General features: G+C 37.9%; 1 protein-coding gene and 1 long non-coding RNA gene across 4 annotated transcripts in view; one reads left to right on the top strand and one right to left on the bottom strand.

Annotated features, from left to right (window-relative positions):
* Positions 1–15653, top strand: part of LOC121521289 — a 72493-nt gene that overhangs the window by 6928 nt on the left and 49912 nt on the right. For 2 of the 3 annotated variants that reach the window (XR_005992838.1, XR_005992840.1), the window contains exon 3: positions 158–254. This is a non-coding gene — a long non-coding RNA (uncharacterized LOC121521289). Of the gene's footprint in view, positions 1–157; positions 278–15653 lie in introns of all 3 variants that reach the window. The other variant, XR_005992839.1, reaches the window with a different exon arrangement.
* On the bottom strand, positions 3545–12271 carry LOC121521286 (12-(S)-hydroxy-5,8,10,14-eicosatetraenoic acid receptor-like). The gene is made up of 3 exons (XM_041805145.1): positions 11748–12271; positions 6179–6584; positions 3545–5655 (listed from the first exon to the last, which is right to left on the bottom strand). Exons 1-3 carry the CDS (start codon positions 11900–11902, stop codon positions 5182–5184), a joined length of 1035 nt encoding a protein of 344 aa, XP_041661079.1. The 5' UTR covers positions 11903–12271; the 3' UTR covers positions 3545–5181.

Here is a 15653-nt window from a genome sequence, read left to right as displayed (position 1 = left end):
CAGGGATAAATGAAGTTCTTGTATTGTATTGTATTGTAAATTACCCAAGAGACTGCAAAGCAATCCTGTTTTTGTCACCATGGTTACGACATCCAACAATGTTTAATTATTGCTAGTTTCATATTGAATTTTGAAATTCTTGGTATTTTGTTGCCAGATTTTAGAACATCGATATCAGCCTGTTCTGCAGCAAATTGAGCAGATCTGCAAAGTTCTACTGGAGCAGAGAAGACCACTGACCCTCAGGAGAGCAGGTCAGTGAACATCACACTCCTGTGTAAGTCTTATTAAAAAGGTCCGTTTTTACACACTGTCTTCAACAGTATTGTAGATTATTATTAGCAGAAGGCTGTTGCGACATAGAATAATTAGATCTCAGCATTTTGCTGTGTGCATTCTTCATTCAGTTAAATCCATCTAGTGGCTCATAGTCTTCCAGCTGTCTGCAGGTAACATACTGATGTTGTAGCCACAGCTGCAACTACCACCTATCCATTATTTTATCAAATTTTATTCATTAGTAGTCATTAGTCATTTATTTGCTATTGTAGATGACAAAGTAAAGCAGCAAATGCTTACATTTATAACACTGAAACCAGAGTCCAGCATGGGTCCAGTTTTGCAAACTTACATCCACCCCCACTCATAGAGCTCAGAACCAAGACCTCACCTGTTACCCACAGTTTTCCCTATTCAACATCTGGAACCGCCCGGCTCTATGAGTAATACAGTATGACCTGACACGACCTAACCCATGTATTAACACAATGTACGATACAGCCTATCACTTTTGTTTAAAGCGCTTTGAATTTTGCTTACTGTAGCACCTTTCTTTCTCTCACATGTACACGTCCTAACAAAGGCCTGCAAACATCAGTGAAACATTCTTCTGTTAAAATGACTGATCACTTATATATAGTATAACCAAAGACAGTAAATGAATAAAACTCATAACGTCACTACAGCGCATGATGTCTATGCACCTCGGGAGTAATTCCCTCTCGCTCCTATGGGGCATTTGCCAGAGAATATAAGTCCACATTTGAGCTTATAAAGACCTAACAGATAAAGGCAACACTTCAAGGAACTAATTCTGATTCCATCTTCAGTTTTATTGTTTTAATATCAAACCAGTTTGTTGCTTTGTCAAGGCTTATTTTGAAAGTTTAGTTGGACTGCTGTGTGTGAGAATAATAAGCCTTGATTTGAAAATGAGGGGTTAATTTTGGCTAGGACCATCCTGAAAAAAAAAAGATGTTTCATCTCAATGAGATTCTCTTGCCTGTTTTCTGGTTAGGCCAGGCTGAAAAAGGTTTTGAATTCAAATGTCACTAGGACTTCTTTGATGTGGTGTGCTCCATAACAGCTGGATAGAGGCAATGAGAGAGTTTGTGATGGTTATCTGTAGGCATTCATCATATTACATATTCATCAGTTTACTCAGGACTCATCTGTCTTCCCTGGTATGTGAACTTATGCTCATCTGTCTGCATGTTCATCAGCAGCAGGGGCATGGAAATCAAGAATTAGACAGTTATACCACCATCATGTGGAAGTAAATATTATGTTCCATTCATGCCCATAGTCTGGCACCTTCTACTTATCTTCAGAGGTTTGATTTTGTACAGTGCCAGGGGACATTGCTATACGCTGGAGCTCTTCTAATTTGTTGTGCCAACATTAGCTTGACTGGAAAAGGGTTGGGTATCATTTGGGTGTTTTCCAATACTGCTGTTAAATGGATACTTTTAAAAATTGCCAGTGCCTAAACAGTGCCTGAAGCAATACTGTACCGGTACTGTGAACCCAGCAAATTTGATGCTGAAATATCCAAAGGATAAGGAGATATACAGTATCTCAAAAAGTAAAAACATGATATTTTCTGTCACCCCTGGGAGGTGCTGTGATCTGTAAGAAATATTTCCATTTAATTGTGTGGGGGTCTGAACCTTCATTATACATGAAAAGTTTCATTCAGGTGGGACTATGCACAGCTGAGTTATTGAGTTCGTTAATGTCTCTTATAGCCGTAAACCAAATTTCATATAGTTCTGATTAACACCCTTGGACAAGTTAATCCTAGAAGGAGCACAGGAAATTGCAAATCGTCACTTTTTTTTTTTAATGGTGGAATTCATTTTGGGAATTCACCATGACAATAGGAGACTTTTTTGTGCATATTGAGATGCTGAATATGAGTACCACATTTCTTTCCTGCAGGTGAAATGGTGATAATTTCCCACACTCTTATTAAGGGACCTATAAAATATCAAAATTTCCAGCAGGCCACATGTCCATGCCAATTTTAATGAGTTTTCGTACATGTTCAGATACTTAAAAGTCCAACCAAAGGTATAAAATAATAATAATACTAAAGATTTCAATAGGATCCTCGCACCCACAGGCCCTAAATACAAGTAAAGGTAACAGGTGTAACTCTTTACATAGTGTAATTTGTGCCTTTCCTCTGGAGTGACAGGGATTGTGTTGGGGTGGTGAGATATTGAAATGAAGCATCAAAATCTGTAATGTAATTCCGTATGGTAGGTATCGGATGTGTTGGTACTGGTAATATGTTGATACCAGATTTAGATACTCATCCCTAGTCTGGATGCTACTTCACAATTTAATCTTTTTTTTTTTTGCTTGGTTGAATATATAGCATTTTAGCCTTGAGAATTTCCCATGATAATCTTTCTATGTTCCACACTTTTTTAAAAAATTAAATGTGTTTATGCTTAAGCACAGAAAAACATTTAATAATCAGGCAAACATTAATGCACTGGTTGAGCTTGGAGGAAGATCACTGAAACATCAATACTGATCGAATGTGGCTGAATCATCAAGAACCAAGCTAAAACAAATTAACGTTTTGTGGTATCAGTGCCATTAACAGGGCTCGATGTAACTATATCCTGTTTGAAATCAATTTTTCACATACTGTAGCTCATTCAGCAGCTGCATAAGGGATTTTTTTTAGTTTTGTTTTTCATATTTCTTCTTCCTCTTTGTTGTTGTTTTTCTTGCTACCATGACATTCCTCTGTTGAGCCTGCTAGCCTTAACATGAAAATCTACACCACATCGCCTCTCTCAACAGTCACACAGCCTGCCTACAGAACTAATGATACACACCTCAGAATATTACAGACAAAACTATGAATAAACCTGGTCAGGCCATATATGTGCTGATGTGGTTTTGTAGTTTGACCTGGTGCAGAAGACGTCATGTTTTAAGCGAAAATGGAGTTGTTGCCAAGAGATTGTATATACAAAACCTGAGCAAACTTTAACACCTGTCTGCTGAGGGGGTAAAAAATGGGGTGTAAAGAGGCCAAAAAGCTATGTCAACATTTGGATGTTGCAATGATTTAAAGGGTACAATAGGGATAAAGAGACAACTTAAAAAGGACTTAAACATGAAGGGTTTGCATGTGGTCTTAGTAAGTTTTAGTGGAGCAGACATGGTTTGCATGGAACATATAACACTCAGACCAATAATACACAAAGATACACAAAGATCCATCCAATACAAATCAGTCACTTTTAATTGTCAACATTACAACATTGTATACAGTATGAGGGAGGAAAGTTGAACACAGCCTTCCAGGATTCTGAAGTCCACTAAGGTTTTTTTCTGGTGGATGTTGAACATAATTTTTAACTTCCTTCAAACACCAGAGAGTGAACAGGTTTGTTTACTCTGACTGAAAAAGATTTACCAACATGTATAATCAGTGACACATCAGCCGTAGGTGGGACAGCATAAATGCAGCCACAGAAAGACACGAGTTCAGAGAATATAGTTGCTGAGTTCACATGTTTTGCACGGAGACTTGACCCAAATGAGGACAGATTGTATAAACTACTTGTGGTTTAGATTGACTTAGATATCGAACACAGAGGTTCCTGAGTGAAAATGCATGATTTGTAAGGGTAAAAATGTAACAAAGAAGTTTTAAGCAGGTTCCTATAAAGAATGTGTGTTCTATACCACAAAGTAGCAATGATTAATCTGTAAGCAAGTTACTGTTAAACTTATTTTTATCACTGGCATAAAGGTAGATTTACAGAAAAAATCAAAGTCAATACTTCCTTATTCCATCATATGTTTACCACTTATGTGTATTATGACCAAAATCAGGGACACACTCACAAACTGTTCTAACCATTTTCTGACATTTTGTAGACCAAGCAGTCATCATTCAACATTCATTAGACTCCTTTTACACTGCCGTGAGGTTAGAAGTTGTAGCACTGGCTGTCATACTGCATGCAAGAAAACGTGATCTGAAGGATGATATAAGGAATGATACAACTTCTTGTTCAACCCTGGATTGAATAAATCCACATTGAAAATATATTCAAGTAATGATGATAAAAAAATACATATATACATTGTAGATACTATTCAAAGTTTGCAGCTGAAGTAAATTTACATCTGGCACATTGTCTTTATACCTTTACAATTGATTTAACATACTGAATTTACCATCAGATCGGGTATAAGCCTCTAATATGAAGCCAGTAACAACATTTCCCTGTCAATGCTCTGTACACCCACACAGGCATTCAACTCTCTTCCTCTAAACCTGACTACAAAAGTAATCAGGTTTAGACTACAAAGCAAAAAGTTATTGGATTTCATCAGTTTACATTCAAACTGAATCCAAGTGAATCAAACAGAATCAGATCAGACTGAATCCTTCTGTTTTTTAATGAATTGTAAGTGATCTGAATTGTACCCTGTGAGTCAAGATTCAAATTGAATCATCTCAGGTCTTGTGCAGTGTTTGAATTTGGCATCTTTGCTTGTGGTCATAACGGTGTATGTCTGAATTTTTGAGGGCTGCACTGCTACATAAGACACCCATTTTTCAGATGAAAAAACGTGCGTCACATACACCAGATTTTATTGTAATTACTTTATAATCAAGATTACAACAAGGCGGTGCACTAAAGTTTCCATTTGTGCATTGGAATGGAAGATAACACAAACAGAGGAAACGCAGTCCCAGATTAAAAATGAGCACCTGCTGCATTTTAGACTACCTCCTGTGTCAGCACATTTTCAAAGATCAAATCTCAGCTTAACAATGAAAACACCTGTGTGGGTGTACCAGTGGATCTGTGTGGTTCTGTTTCTGAGGTTCTCTCTATTACCATCTATAAGAAAAGATGATCATTTCTCAATGATGGGCAAAATTATGGTTCTAGTCCCAGATGTTGTGGGTGTTGTCATTGTTGTTGTTGTAACTCCTAATTTAAAGTCTGATTTTAGGAGTTTCTTCTGAAGACATGTTGGAAAGAAGGTGGCTATGTAAGCATCTTTAAACCCAGAGTTACAGAAGCAGTAAACTAGGGGGTCGAGCAGGCAGTCGATGTAGGACAACACCATGAGGCCATCATAGACCTGAACTGCTATGTTCTCCTCCTTTTGCATTTTCATCAGCCTGAAGCCTAGCAGCACTGCTCGGGCCACGGTGCAAGGCAGGAAACAGATGGAGAAGACAACTACGACAGACATGACCACCCACACGGCCCTCCTCAGTTTTGTCTTTTCCCCCACTGTCTTCTTCCTCAGTCGGTTCACGATGCGCACGGTGCAGTACACGAGGATGATGAAGGGGATGATGATCTGGGTGAAGAAGACCACCTGAAAGAAATGAGGATTGACTGTAAATAAGATAAAGAACAGGGCAGAAAAAGTAACGTGTTGATTCAACATTTTTCTGATTATCAGTCAGGTGAGAGAGTACAGGTGTGAGACTTGAACAGTAAGCTTTAACTCAAAGTTTAGACAGCTCTTCATTCATGATTTACATGAAGTAAAGCTATTTGCAGAACATTAAAGAGTCAGTTTTGTCCCCTGAATTAAATTTTAACCCAGAAACAGTTGACTCTTCAGATGCTCTTATTTCCACTTAGGGAACTTGAAAAGTAGCACATCATTCATAAGAGCTGAGGAACTGGAGTGGCTGTCAGATCAATGGGAAGTCTATGCATAAGTGCACAGCTTTGTAAATAACCATACTTCTTACTTGACGTGAAAACTGTTAGCTTTTCACTTTCTTCCCTGTTGGTTGCTATGTGAATGCTTCATTTTTGCTTCAACTGTAAAGAAATGGAAGATTAGTTTCTTTGCTTCTCTAAATAGGGTTAGCATATCTGTATCATACCTCTCTGAAGGTGTCCGTCACATCGTGATAAATAGTCTCCACCTCTCTGCCGTGGCTGTTGCAGCACTCAAATGTCTGAACCATGGTGGGGATGGTGAAGGGCAGCAAGAGAAGCCAGATGATGATGGAGATTTGGGGGGATTTCTTCAACACTTTGACAAAGTTCCTCCGTCCCAGATGCACCACATTGAAGTAGCGATCAAGGGACAGGGTGATGAGGAAGGCGATGCTGGCCCCGCGGTTGAGAAACAGCATGAAGAGCATCAGCTTACACACCGATTGGTTCCTACTGCGTCTCATGCCATGTCGGAAGTGGTATGCCTTGGCAGGAAGACAGGCCACCAGCAGGAAATCAGCAACAACAATATTGAACAGGAAGATGCTTTTGTTCTTCCAGAACTTGAACCTGAAGAGGAAGAAATCAACAGACCTGTCATTCAGTTGTTACAAAGTTGATTTAGCACAAAGAATAGCAGGAACTTCAATGACTTTGAGCCATTGTGACATACCAAACAGCCCAAAAGTGATCTGTGCATGCTTCTAAAACTCATGACAGATAACCCATCAAGCAGACAACAAACAGTTTTCACTGTACCATGAATGCAGCTAATCTCATCTTTGCTCTGTATATGTTTGAGTGGTGGAAAAACAGATTGGTGCCAAAGAAAACACTTGATTCTCTGCATGCTGGTCAGAGTTTACCTGCTGGAAGCCCTCTTATTACTGTCAGTGCTACTCTTAATCCACTGCATGTTCCTCATCTTACATGTTTATGAGTTTATCTTGCTCAATATGCACTTCATGAAAGAGTCAGTGAGCGTGACAAGTTTAGTGATGAAACTTTGCAGAGAAAAAGTATTGCTGTGCATGTTTTCTGTTGCAAAGTTGCCCTCAGTAGTTTCAACAAGTTCAAGAAGTTTGGGTAGCCAGGGTAGTGGAACACACTGGGAATCCAAAGAGATTTAAACACGCAAAGAAAGCCTTTCAAAAGGCGTTTAGAAAGAATGAGGGATTAAAACCAGAACATATGACTTAAAGAAGGGTGAAAGAAAACATTAAAATTTGAGATATATTCGAAATACTATTGCAGTGCAGTAAAAGAAGTTTCCTCAATGTGCAAGGAAATATGAATAGGAACATTCTAGCAAATGCACATAATACCAGAAGAGATTTGATAGTAGCCAGATTTGGAGGCGAATTGAAATCATTACTGCAGACAGACTCTGACAAAGTTTTTGTCAACATTTCCACCAACACATTAGAATCCAAACAGGATGTAAATACTGTCTCTCTCTCTCTCCCTCTACTCACTGGAATGAGCAGAGATTATTTGGATTCTCGTTATAAACAGTCATGAAGCTACAGTGGAGGTGGAGAAAGATTTACCCAAACAGATTATTCACTGATTCCAGATATAACTCTGTTTGGTCATAGTGGGTTGCATGCACAGCACCTGTTTATGACCATTTTGACATTTACATAATAACATTTTTTTTCTGAGAAAACAGACAAATAGGGACTGTGACCACAGCTGCTGTTTTTGCACTGGAAATGCTCCTTTTTCAACAGAAAACCATGTATTCAAGTGTTTTCAGCAGTGCAAATCCTGAGCATGGAAACGCCTTTAGCATCAGCTGTTTTTTGTCGCAGTGCTCGTGCGAAATTTTGACTTTTGAACTTTTGAAACTGATTTGAATAGTCTTTCTGAGAGTGAAGTTTCCAGATCTGCAAAATGCCAGGAAAAGATTCCTTCACATTGTTTTTTTTTCTGTGATCTTTGAATAAAGGAAAATATGAATCAGCAGTGCTGTTAGGGGTGTAGACAGGTGATTTACTGTCCTTAGTAGTGTGAATCACTTGTTTCATCTTGATACCACACAATGTCAATATTTAGGCTTCCTTGACTTCCAGGCAACCTCCTAGTTTACATTTGAATAAAGATTCAAGACACAAGTTGAATTGCCTTGAGAACATTTAGTATACAAATAGCCATGTGACGATCACAAAATAAGTAAAATCTGAGCTTTTTTCATCCCAATTATAGAAAATGCAAGTAAGTCATAGATAACTGGGCTTCTTATGCTGTTTGTGTTGCCTGATTAACTTTAAAGATGGAAAATTGATACGATTTTATTGATATCGACGCCAGTATTGATTCTGCTTATTGATTCAGTTCTTTATCAATTCCTTTATTCCTTCCTGTAAATTTCTTTTTGGAAAAAGGAGGCTGTTTAGGCACTGTTAACAACTTAAACATTTTATTCAGTCTCTTTCTCTCTGAATGAGATGTATGACACCCTCAGTGAGAGTCAGTGACAAGCACACTTTAGTAACTGGCCTTAATAAACAGTTTTAATAACTAACAAGATGTTTAAACATAAAGTACGAGAGAGTAAGAGAACATGCTAAAATATACAACAATTCTCTTTTTGTTGGAAATGTCTCAGTTAAAACAAACTGCCACAGTATTGAAGTAGTGCAATACTACTGTTCATTTTCTTTAAAGATAAAACCTTAAAATGAATATAAAACTAGTCTCTGGATGTTAGCTCTCTGGATGTATATAAAATGAATTTGATCTTGTATAAAATTAACAGTTATTTTGCAAAAAAGATGCATGTCTTGCATTAATTTACTGATGGACAGACATTGCACATTGCACTGTTTGCATCATTTTTTGAGAAATGAAGCCACACTTTCAACAGCTTTAGTCTGTTTTTCGTGTCTGTTCGCTACGTTGACTTCCTCTTCCTTGACTTCTCTGTACTTGTTCGCTTCGCTGACTGCCTCTCACGAAACCGTGTTTTTCAAGGCACGTGGAAGTAAGGCGTTGATAAGGGAATCGTTAAGATTAAATTTAAATGCTGTTGATTGAACCAATTGGAACCAATTCTCGATTCCCAGCCCTCATCACCTTTCTTGTAAGATCATGATTGTAAGTGCTACATATAGAGCTAGATTTCTCGTAACTGATAATTTTTCAAGAAATCAGTTCTCAAGTTCCAGTTAAAGACTTTCAAAGTTGAAAGTTTTCCCACCCCTAAAGGCTAATGACCCTGTTGACCTCTCTCATACAATTAGCTTTTGAGAACTTTATAAAGTGGGGAGACAGACAGTAAAAAATTGTGTTTATTTATACCTGGAAACCATGAGTCATTAATTTAAGACTAAGCTTAAATTGGTCAAATAATGTTGGCTACATAAACAATAATGGGACTTTAAAACCTGAGCTTGTGTCTGATGAAATACTCAGTCATCCAGGTCAAATAAAGAAAGTTCAGGCAAAAGTAGGTTAAGACAAAACAAACTCTTATACTTGTTATGCTTTCCTTATGTTTCATAGATGGTTGGATAGATTACTACATAGATCCTTATTTTCCTTGCCATTAAAAGAAAATTGAAAATCTGTTAAGCAGCTGAATTTCATTTTTATTTGATTTGACCTTTATTTAAGTCTCAAAAATCATTGAGGTTTCCCTCATTTACAATGATGTCGAGATACAATCAGACACAAATAACAAACAAAAAAAAGAATGATGCTCAGTTAAAACAATCACATACTGGAGTGTAATGATTTGAGAGCATTTCCTTAAATTGCCCAAGAGAAACTTAAATGCCAATCTTGAGAGTTTCCTGTAATTTGTTCCACATTTTAGGAGCATAAAAGCTAAAAGCAGATTTCCCAAATTCAGAGTAAACCCTTGGGACCTGCAGCATTAAACAGTCAGTAGAGGGAGTGTTTTAAAGTCCAGTGGTCCAGTTCAGCATGGATGTTATATAGAAGGTGTATGTCCAATCAGGGATTTATAAATGAAAACATTTAAGTGTTTGTCATGCCTCTGTGCCAGAGAGGACCAACCAACTTTGTTATACAGAATACAATGATGAGTGTTATAAGGATCCCCAGCTATGAATCAAAGAACAGAGTGATAAACAGAATATAAAGGTTTGAGAGTTGAAGCAGCAGCGTGTCTGTAGTCAATATCACCATAATCTAATACAGACAGAAAAATCGCCTCAGCTAAACTTTTCCTACAATTAGGAGGAAAGTTAGCTTTATTTCTATACAGAAACCAAAGTTTCTGCCAAAGTTTGCCAATGAGACTTTCAATATGCTGTTTAAATGTAAAAGATTCATCGATCCAAATACAGAGATACTTATGCACGGATACCCTTTCAATACTGTTTCCAGTAAGTGTGGTTAGTTTAAGACTGTTAAAATCAACAATGAATGTCACTGGCAGCACAAATTAAGCATCAAAAACACATCATAACTACACAGACATTAAAACAAAACTCATAAACATAGTAATATAAGCACCTATAGTGTAAGATCTCTGAAACAATAGTAAAAATACTTCAAGTAGGTGTCCTATAATAAGAAATGAGTACTAAATAGATGATAAACTGCTGGTGCTTTTGTAATTGAGTGGGAGTTGGGGATTGGGTGTAGCCCTCATCAACTTTCTTGCAAAATTATGTTTGTGACAACTCCAAAAAGCTACAAATGCCAACCAAATGATAATTTATCCAGAAATCAACCTGTGAGTTAATACTTTCAGAGTATAGGGCTTTGCAAGTTGAAAGTTTCTTTTCCGTAAGGCTTTTTCAGATTATTGCTGACCTTTTTCATCAACATTTTGCTTTCCAGCTTTAGTGAAAAATGTGGTGAAAGATTAATTTCTTCATACCAGAAAATGATTATTCATTGAATCCAAACACCACTCGATCTAGTCACAGAAGTTCAGATAAACACAGTGACTCTGTGGCCATTATAATGTGGCATGAGTTCAGCTTTAGTCTTAGAAGGTAGTAATTCATCAAGGTTAAAGAAAGTACATGTCACAGTGGGTCAAAAGTAACTGGACTTTGTAAACTATCCCTGTTACTTCATCTGTTTTCTTGCAAAATCAAGTTTGGAACTACTCCAAAGAGCTTCATATTCCAACCAACTGATAAGTCATCCAGAAATCCATTTCCCAGGTTGTTGAATACAAAGGTTTAAAGGTTAAAGGCAGCTAGATTCCCTAAGCTGTAAGCTCATTTACATTTTGAAGAAACAAGACTATAATCTAAAAATCTATGAAATCTTCCCAGCTGATGAATTGTTTGGAATTAAGTTGTCAAGTTCAAGGGTTTTCCTGGGTTGCACTCTGCAAGTTGAACAGTTTTAGCCAGCCAAGGTTTTCCCTGAACTCCTGCACATGTTACTCATGCATTTTATCTTTAATGAAAAACTGACAGTGATAAAGAAAAGGTGTTACTTTGTCCTGAAAGACCTTTGATCATCTATTATTTCCTACTCCCAGACGCTGTTGGGATTCTTTAGCTATCCCCATGTTACCTCATCAACTCTGTTGCAAAATCATACTTTGGATCTCTGAAGAGCTTAAAATATTTTCCATCTTGCAAACATAATCAGTCAAGTTCGAGTTCATGGCATAGTCAGACTTTATGAATGTCTTCCCTGATGATTTTCCCTGACCTCTTGCCAGTTTCCCACATCTTAATGTCACTGTAGAATAAAGAATGTTATGAAGGCAGTGTTAGAGAAAAGGTTCCTGCATACCTGAAGATGAAGACGTAGAGGACCGACAGGTTGAGAGGCAGACCCAGCGCAAACTCTCCAATCATCAGCCAGGAGAAGGTTTCATATGTGGTTGGATTGGGTACCTTGCAGTGATCAATGGTTCTATTTGTAGTCATGTTTTTCAGGATTGACATTACACTGGTGTTTCCACAGCAATGCCTGAAGTTGCAGTCAGGAAGAAAAAGTCCACTTTTTTATGCTAAAGAAGGTAAAGGTGTTCCTAGGCAGTTATCACAAAGTTAGATCCTTGATCTCAGACATGGTCATGGCTGCAGCCGACTCAGACTGCTCCTTCTTTAGGCATTGATTCTCCTTCCCACCGTGATCTGTCAAATTCAACAGTCCCGTCCTGAGAGCCTTACAGTGATCCTGGAGCTCCTTTAAGACTTGGTTGGCCGTGCAAAAACATGCTGAGGAAACACGCACTGTAAACATACACTGAAGTCCAGCACTGTGTATAGAGAGAGAAAAGTCCCTGCCTCTGTGAGCCTGTTTCCCCTTTATGTGTGAGGCTGACACCGATGCTTCAGAGAGGAAGAATTTATAGTCAGTTGGAGGTGTGGTTTAGAGGAAAGGGGCTTATCTGACTGAGAAACGGCATAAAAGATGCCAGTTTCTGCTTTCAAACTCCAACCTCTAAATGAACCCAACACTTATGGCATTTTACTTTTACCACTAACACACTGATAAGAGAAGATGATCTGCCAGGTTTGGTTTCTGGATGACATAAAGAGAGGGTTGAATGGAAACTTGAGGTGTTTCGGCAGGATGGAGGGAAATGCCTGTGAAATTCCTCAGGCGGCTGTCCATGCGAAACCATCATGCCTGCACATGTTGAGCTTTATGTTTGGATACGAGGATGATCGGAGTGGGAAAACACGGGAGTTTTGAAGAAAATGACGTATCAGGTGTTTCTGAAAAAAACAATTATGTTATACCTGTGGGAGGACGTACAGTATCGGCTGAAAACAGATATTCAGAGAGCCTGAAGGACAAAGGGATCGTGTGGGATAGACTGTGCGAAGGTGCTCCCATAGGCACAGATTTCAGGGGTTACTGAGGACACCACTTTTTAGGACAGGAGCTTTTGCCCTATACCCCCATTTTAACGAACATAACTCATGGACACTGCCACTCTGGAATCTGTCACATTGTTAGTTTTCATTCTTTAAAACAAGGCTTCTGGACCAGTTTTTAAATTCTGCATCGGATCCAGTCTCTATATTTTTAAGCATTGTTAGTTTATTTAAAAGATTGTAGCAGACTTTAAAAAAGATTGCAGAAAAGGCAAAAATGTATGCATTATAATTCCCCTAAAGCAGGGAAATTAAGTATTTATGCTCTAAGTCTTCTCTGCTTGAAGTCAGTGGGGGACAAAGTTGACAGCTTGATGACTTGAGTCAAAGGATAGATCCTCCTGGTCAAATATTACTGGAGTACAACTAAATAAGGATGGACAGTATTGGATTTTTACTGATATCTGATATGCTAATATTTTCAAATTCATTTTAATCAATACTGATATTTAAATCTAGATCAGACTCAATTTTTCAGTCCTTAAAAGACACAATTTACAGTTAGGGAATGGACAAATAAATACATTTTAGTCCTTAAAACACCCTCAAAAGTGTAATGAATGGTGAGGAATTAAAAAAAGGCTTCAGCAGACAGGTCTGTTGGTCCGGCCTTATACTCCACTATTTGTTTCTGTGAACAACATTTACAGCTGACATGGACAGATTTTTATAGCCAAAACATTAGTTGTAAATATCGGCAGTAATGTTCATATCTTCCCCTAATTCACTTTAAAAGCTAGATCTGCCTATATTAATATCATGCATCCCTAGTTTTAAATACTGGCAAAAAATTTCCATACCCAACAGTTCAGATATTTTTTAGACTGAAACTGGCCAATACTTATATCAGGATGATAGTATTGTGCATCCCTACAGTGAAAGCTGCTCCAATTCTAAAAATATTCTTTAGAAATTGTTTTTTTTTTTTTTTCAAATACGTGACTTCAATGAGGACTACATGGGCATACATTCTGCTAAATAATGTTTCTTCATAGAAATATTTCTATTTTTTCAACTCAAATGCTGCAGATTTCCAGAATCCTTTGCCCAAAGTGATAGGAACAACCAAAAATAGTTGACAAGCAGGGAAAACATCAGCTTGCCTGTACACAGTAAGAAAACATTCACACAAAACCCAAACAGGACTCATGGACTAGAAATAACTGGACAGCAAATTCTTATTCTTGGCTCTGCTAAAGCTCCTGTTCTTTTCAAACTCCTCTTTAGCATAGTTAAAAGTTAAATATACTGGAACACATAAAGAAAACAACTTTTTCTACCTATTCATATCTTATTACATGATGCTGTATGCCTATCTGATGACCTGCGCAATCAAGTGCTTTATGTTCACGGTAAACAGAACAAACATTTACAATGAACAGATATAAAGATATGACCGGGGGTGCTCACATGGAGAATGGTCATCCTTCTTGGCTGCAGCCATCATGAGAGCAACTTCAAGAACTGTCTGATCTGAGTGACGCTTGCTGGCTGTTCGCTCTACAGTCAGTCATGAAGACAGAACATAGTTTATTGTCTTTTGGATCAGATCTTAGAAAAGTCATCAGGAACTTCAGAGTCAGTAACATGATCATTCATAGAACTACAGTGCAGTCAAAAGTACTGATGTGGTGGAGTAAAGTACAGTGACATAAAATTAATGTTTCCCCCCAAAAAATAACACTCAAGTCAAGAACAGATACTAATTAAGTACTGAACTCAGGTACATTACTGTCCATCACTGCTTAAAGCAGGGGTTCTCAAACTTTTCAGCCCACCACCCCCAAGACTGGAGACTCCCACTGTGCGTAAAAGTGGTTGAAGCATAGTTGAACAAAGCCGTGGAAGCCAAGCCAGATTCCAAAACAACGTACCGAAATGTTGCTACTGAGGAATAACGCTAACCATGACGACTATAGACGTGCCATTACATGACTTTTTTCGTTGTTGAAAAGAAAACAACTCACTGCTGTTCTTTGTTCTTCTTTTAACGAAGAAACGTCATCAAGTTCTGACAAAACTGGCACTTTAGCAGCATTCATGCTAATCTCTTCCCCTGAATTATACTGGCCTCTTGTCGCTGCTTGCGTGCATCACAACTCTGCCGCACCCGAAAGTACTGCCCCTCGAAGCTGATTGGTCCTGTCACTTTCTAACCGGGCCCAATGGGTTCATACAGGAGCTTTGCAAGATGGATTCGCCAGTGAGAACACGGAAATGGGCGTATCCATCTGCTTTGCAAGGTTAACAAAAATTGCAAGCCTACGACTTTTTTTTTTTTTCTGTGGTATCCAAAACAGCTATTGATTTTTTGTATTTACAAATGTCATCACAATGTGCTGAAATAATGTCAAGATAGATAGATAGATGGACAGACAGACAGACAGATAGACAGACAGATAGATAGATAGATACTTTATTGATCTCTAAGGAATTAAAGTGTCCTTGCCAAGCCTTTCAGTATCAATAATAACCCTGCTTTGTCTGTCAGCATTGCAGTAAGAAAGTAAAGTAAAAAGAAAAATGTATAGTTTAATATTAGAGATTCTTGTCATTCTGTTAGACTTAACAGTGTCAGTGTTATTGTTCAACCCTGTAACCCAAACTATGTTCAGTAGTGATCAACAATGACTTTTCAAACATTCATTTAGACGGTCTTTTATTTAGTTAAAAAATATTGAAGAGTCCTTGTGACAGTTATGCCGGATTAGAAATGTATTTTTTTATACCCCCAGACGATGGCTATAGCACATCTGAAAGGTGTTCGCTAACTGCCATTAAATAACAAAAGAAGAAAATTTAAGTAATG

The sequence above is a fragment of the Cheilinus undulatus genome, linkage group 14 (assembly GCF_018320785.1).
Source record: "Cheilinus undulatus linkage group 14, ASM1832078v1, whole genome shotgun sequence".
Lineage (NCBI taxonomy): Eukaryota > Metazoa > Chordata > Actinopteri > Labriformes > Labridae > Cheilinus > Cheilinus undulatus.
The sequence above is the reverse complement of the archived record's forward strand: the minus strand, read 5'-3'. Positions and strand labels throughout refer to the sequence as shown.

Bases quoted from the DNA above. Each gene is read 5' to 3' on its own strand.
- LOC121521286 (XM_041805145.1), bottom strand. From the start codon at position 11,902: ATGTCAATCCTGAAAAACATGACTACAAATAGAACCATTGATCACTGC. The intron at 6,585-11,747 runs GTATGCAGGAAC...CTTCCTCTTCAG, and splicing joins CTCTACGTCTTCATCTTCAG to GTTCAAGTTCTGGAAGAACA. The intron at 5,656-6,178 runs GTATGATACAGA...CATTTCTTTCAG, and splicing joins TGACGGACACCTTCAGAGAG to GTGGTCTTCTTCACCCAGAT.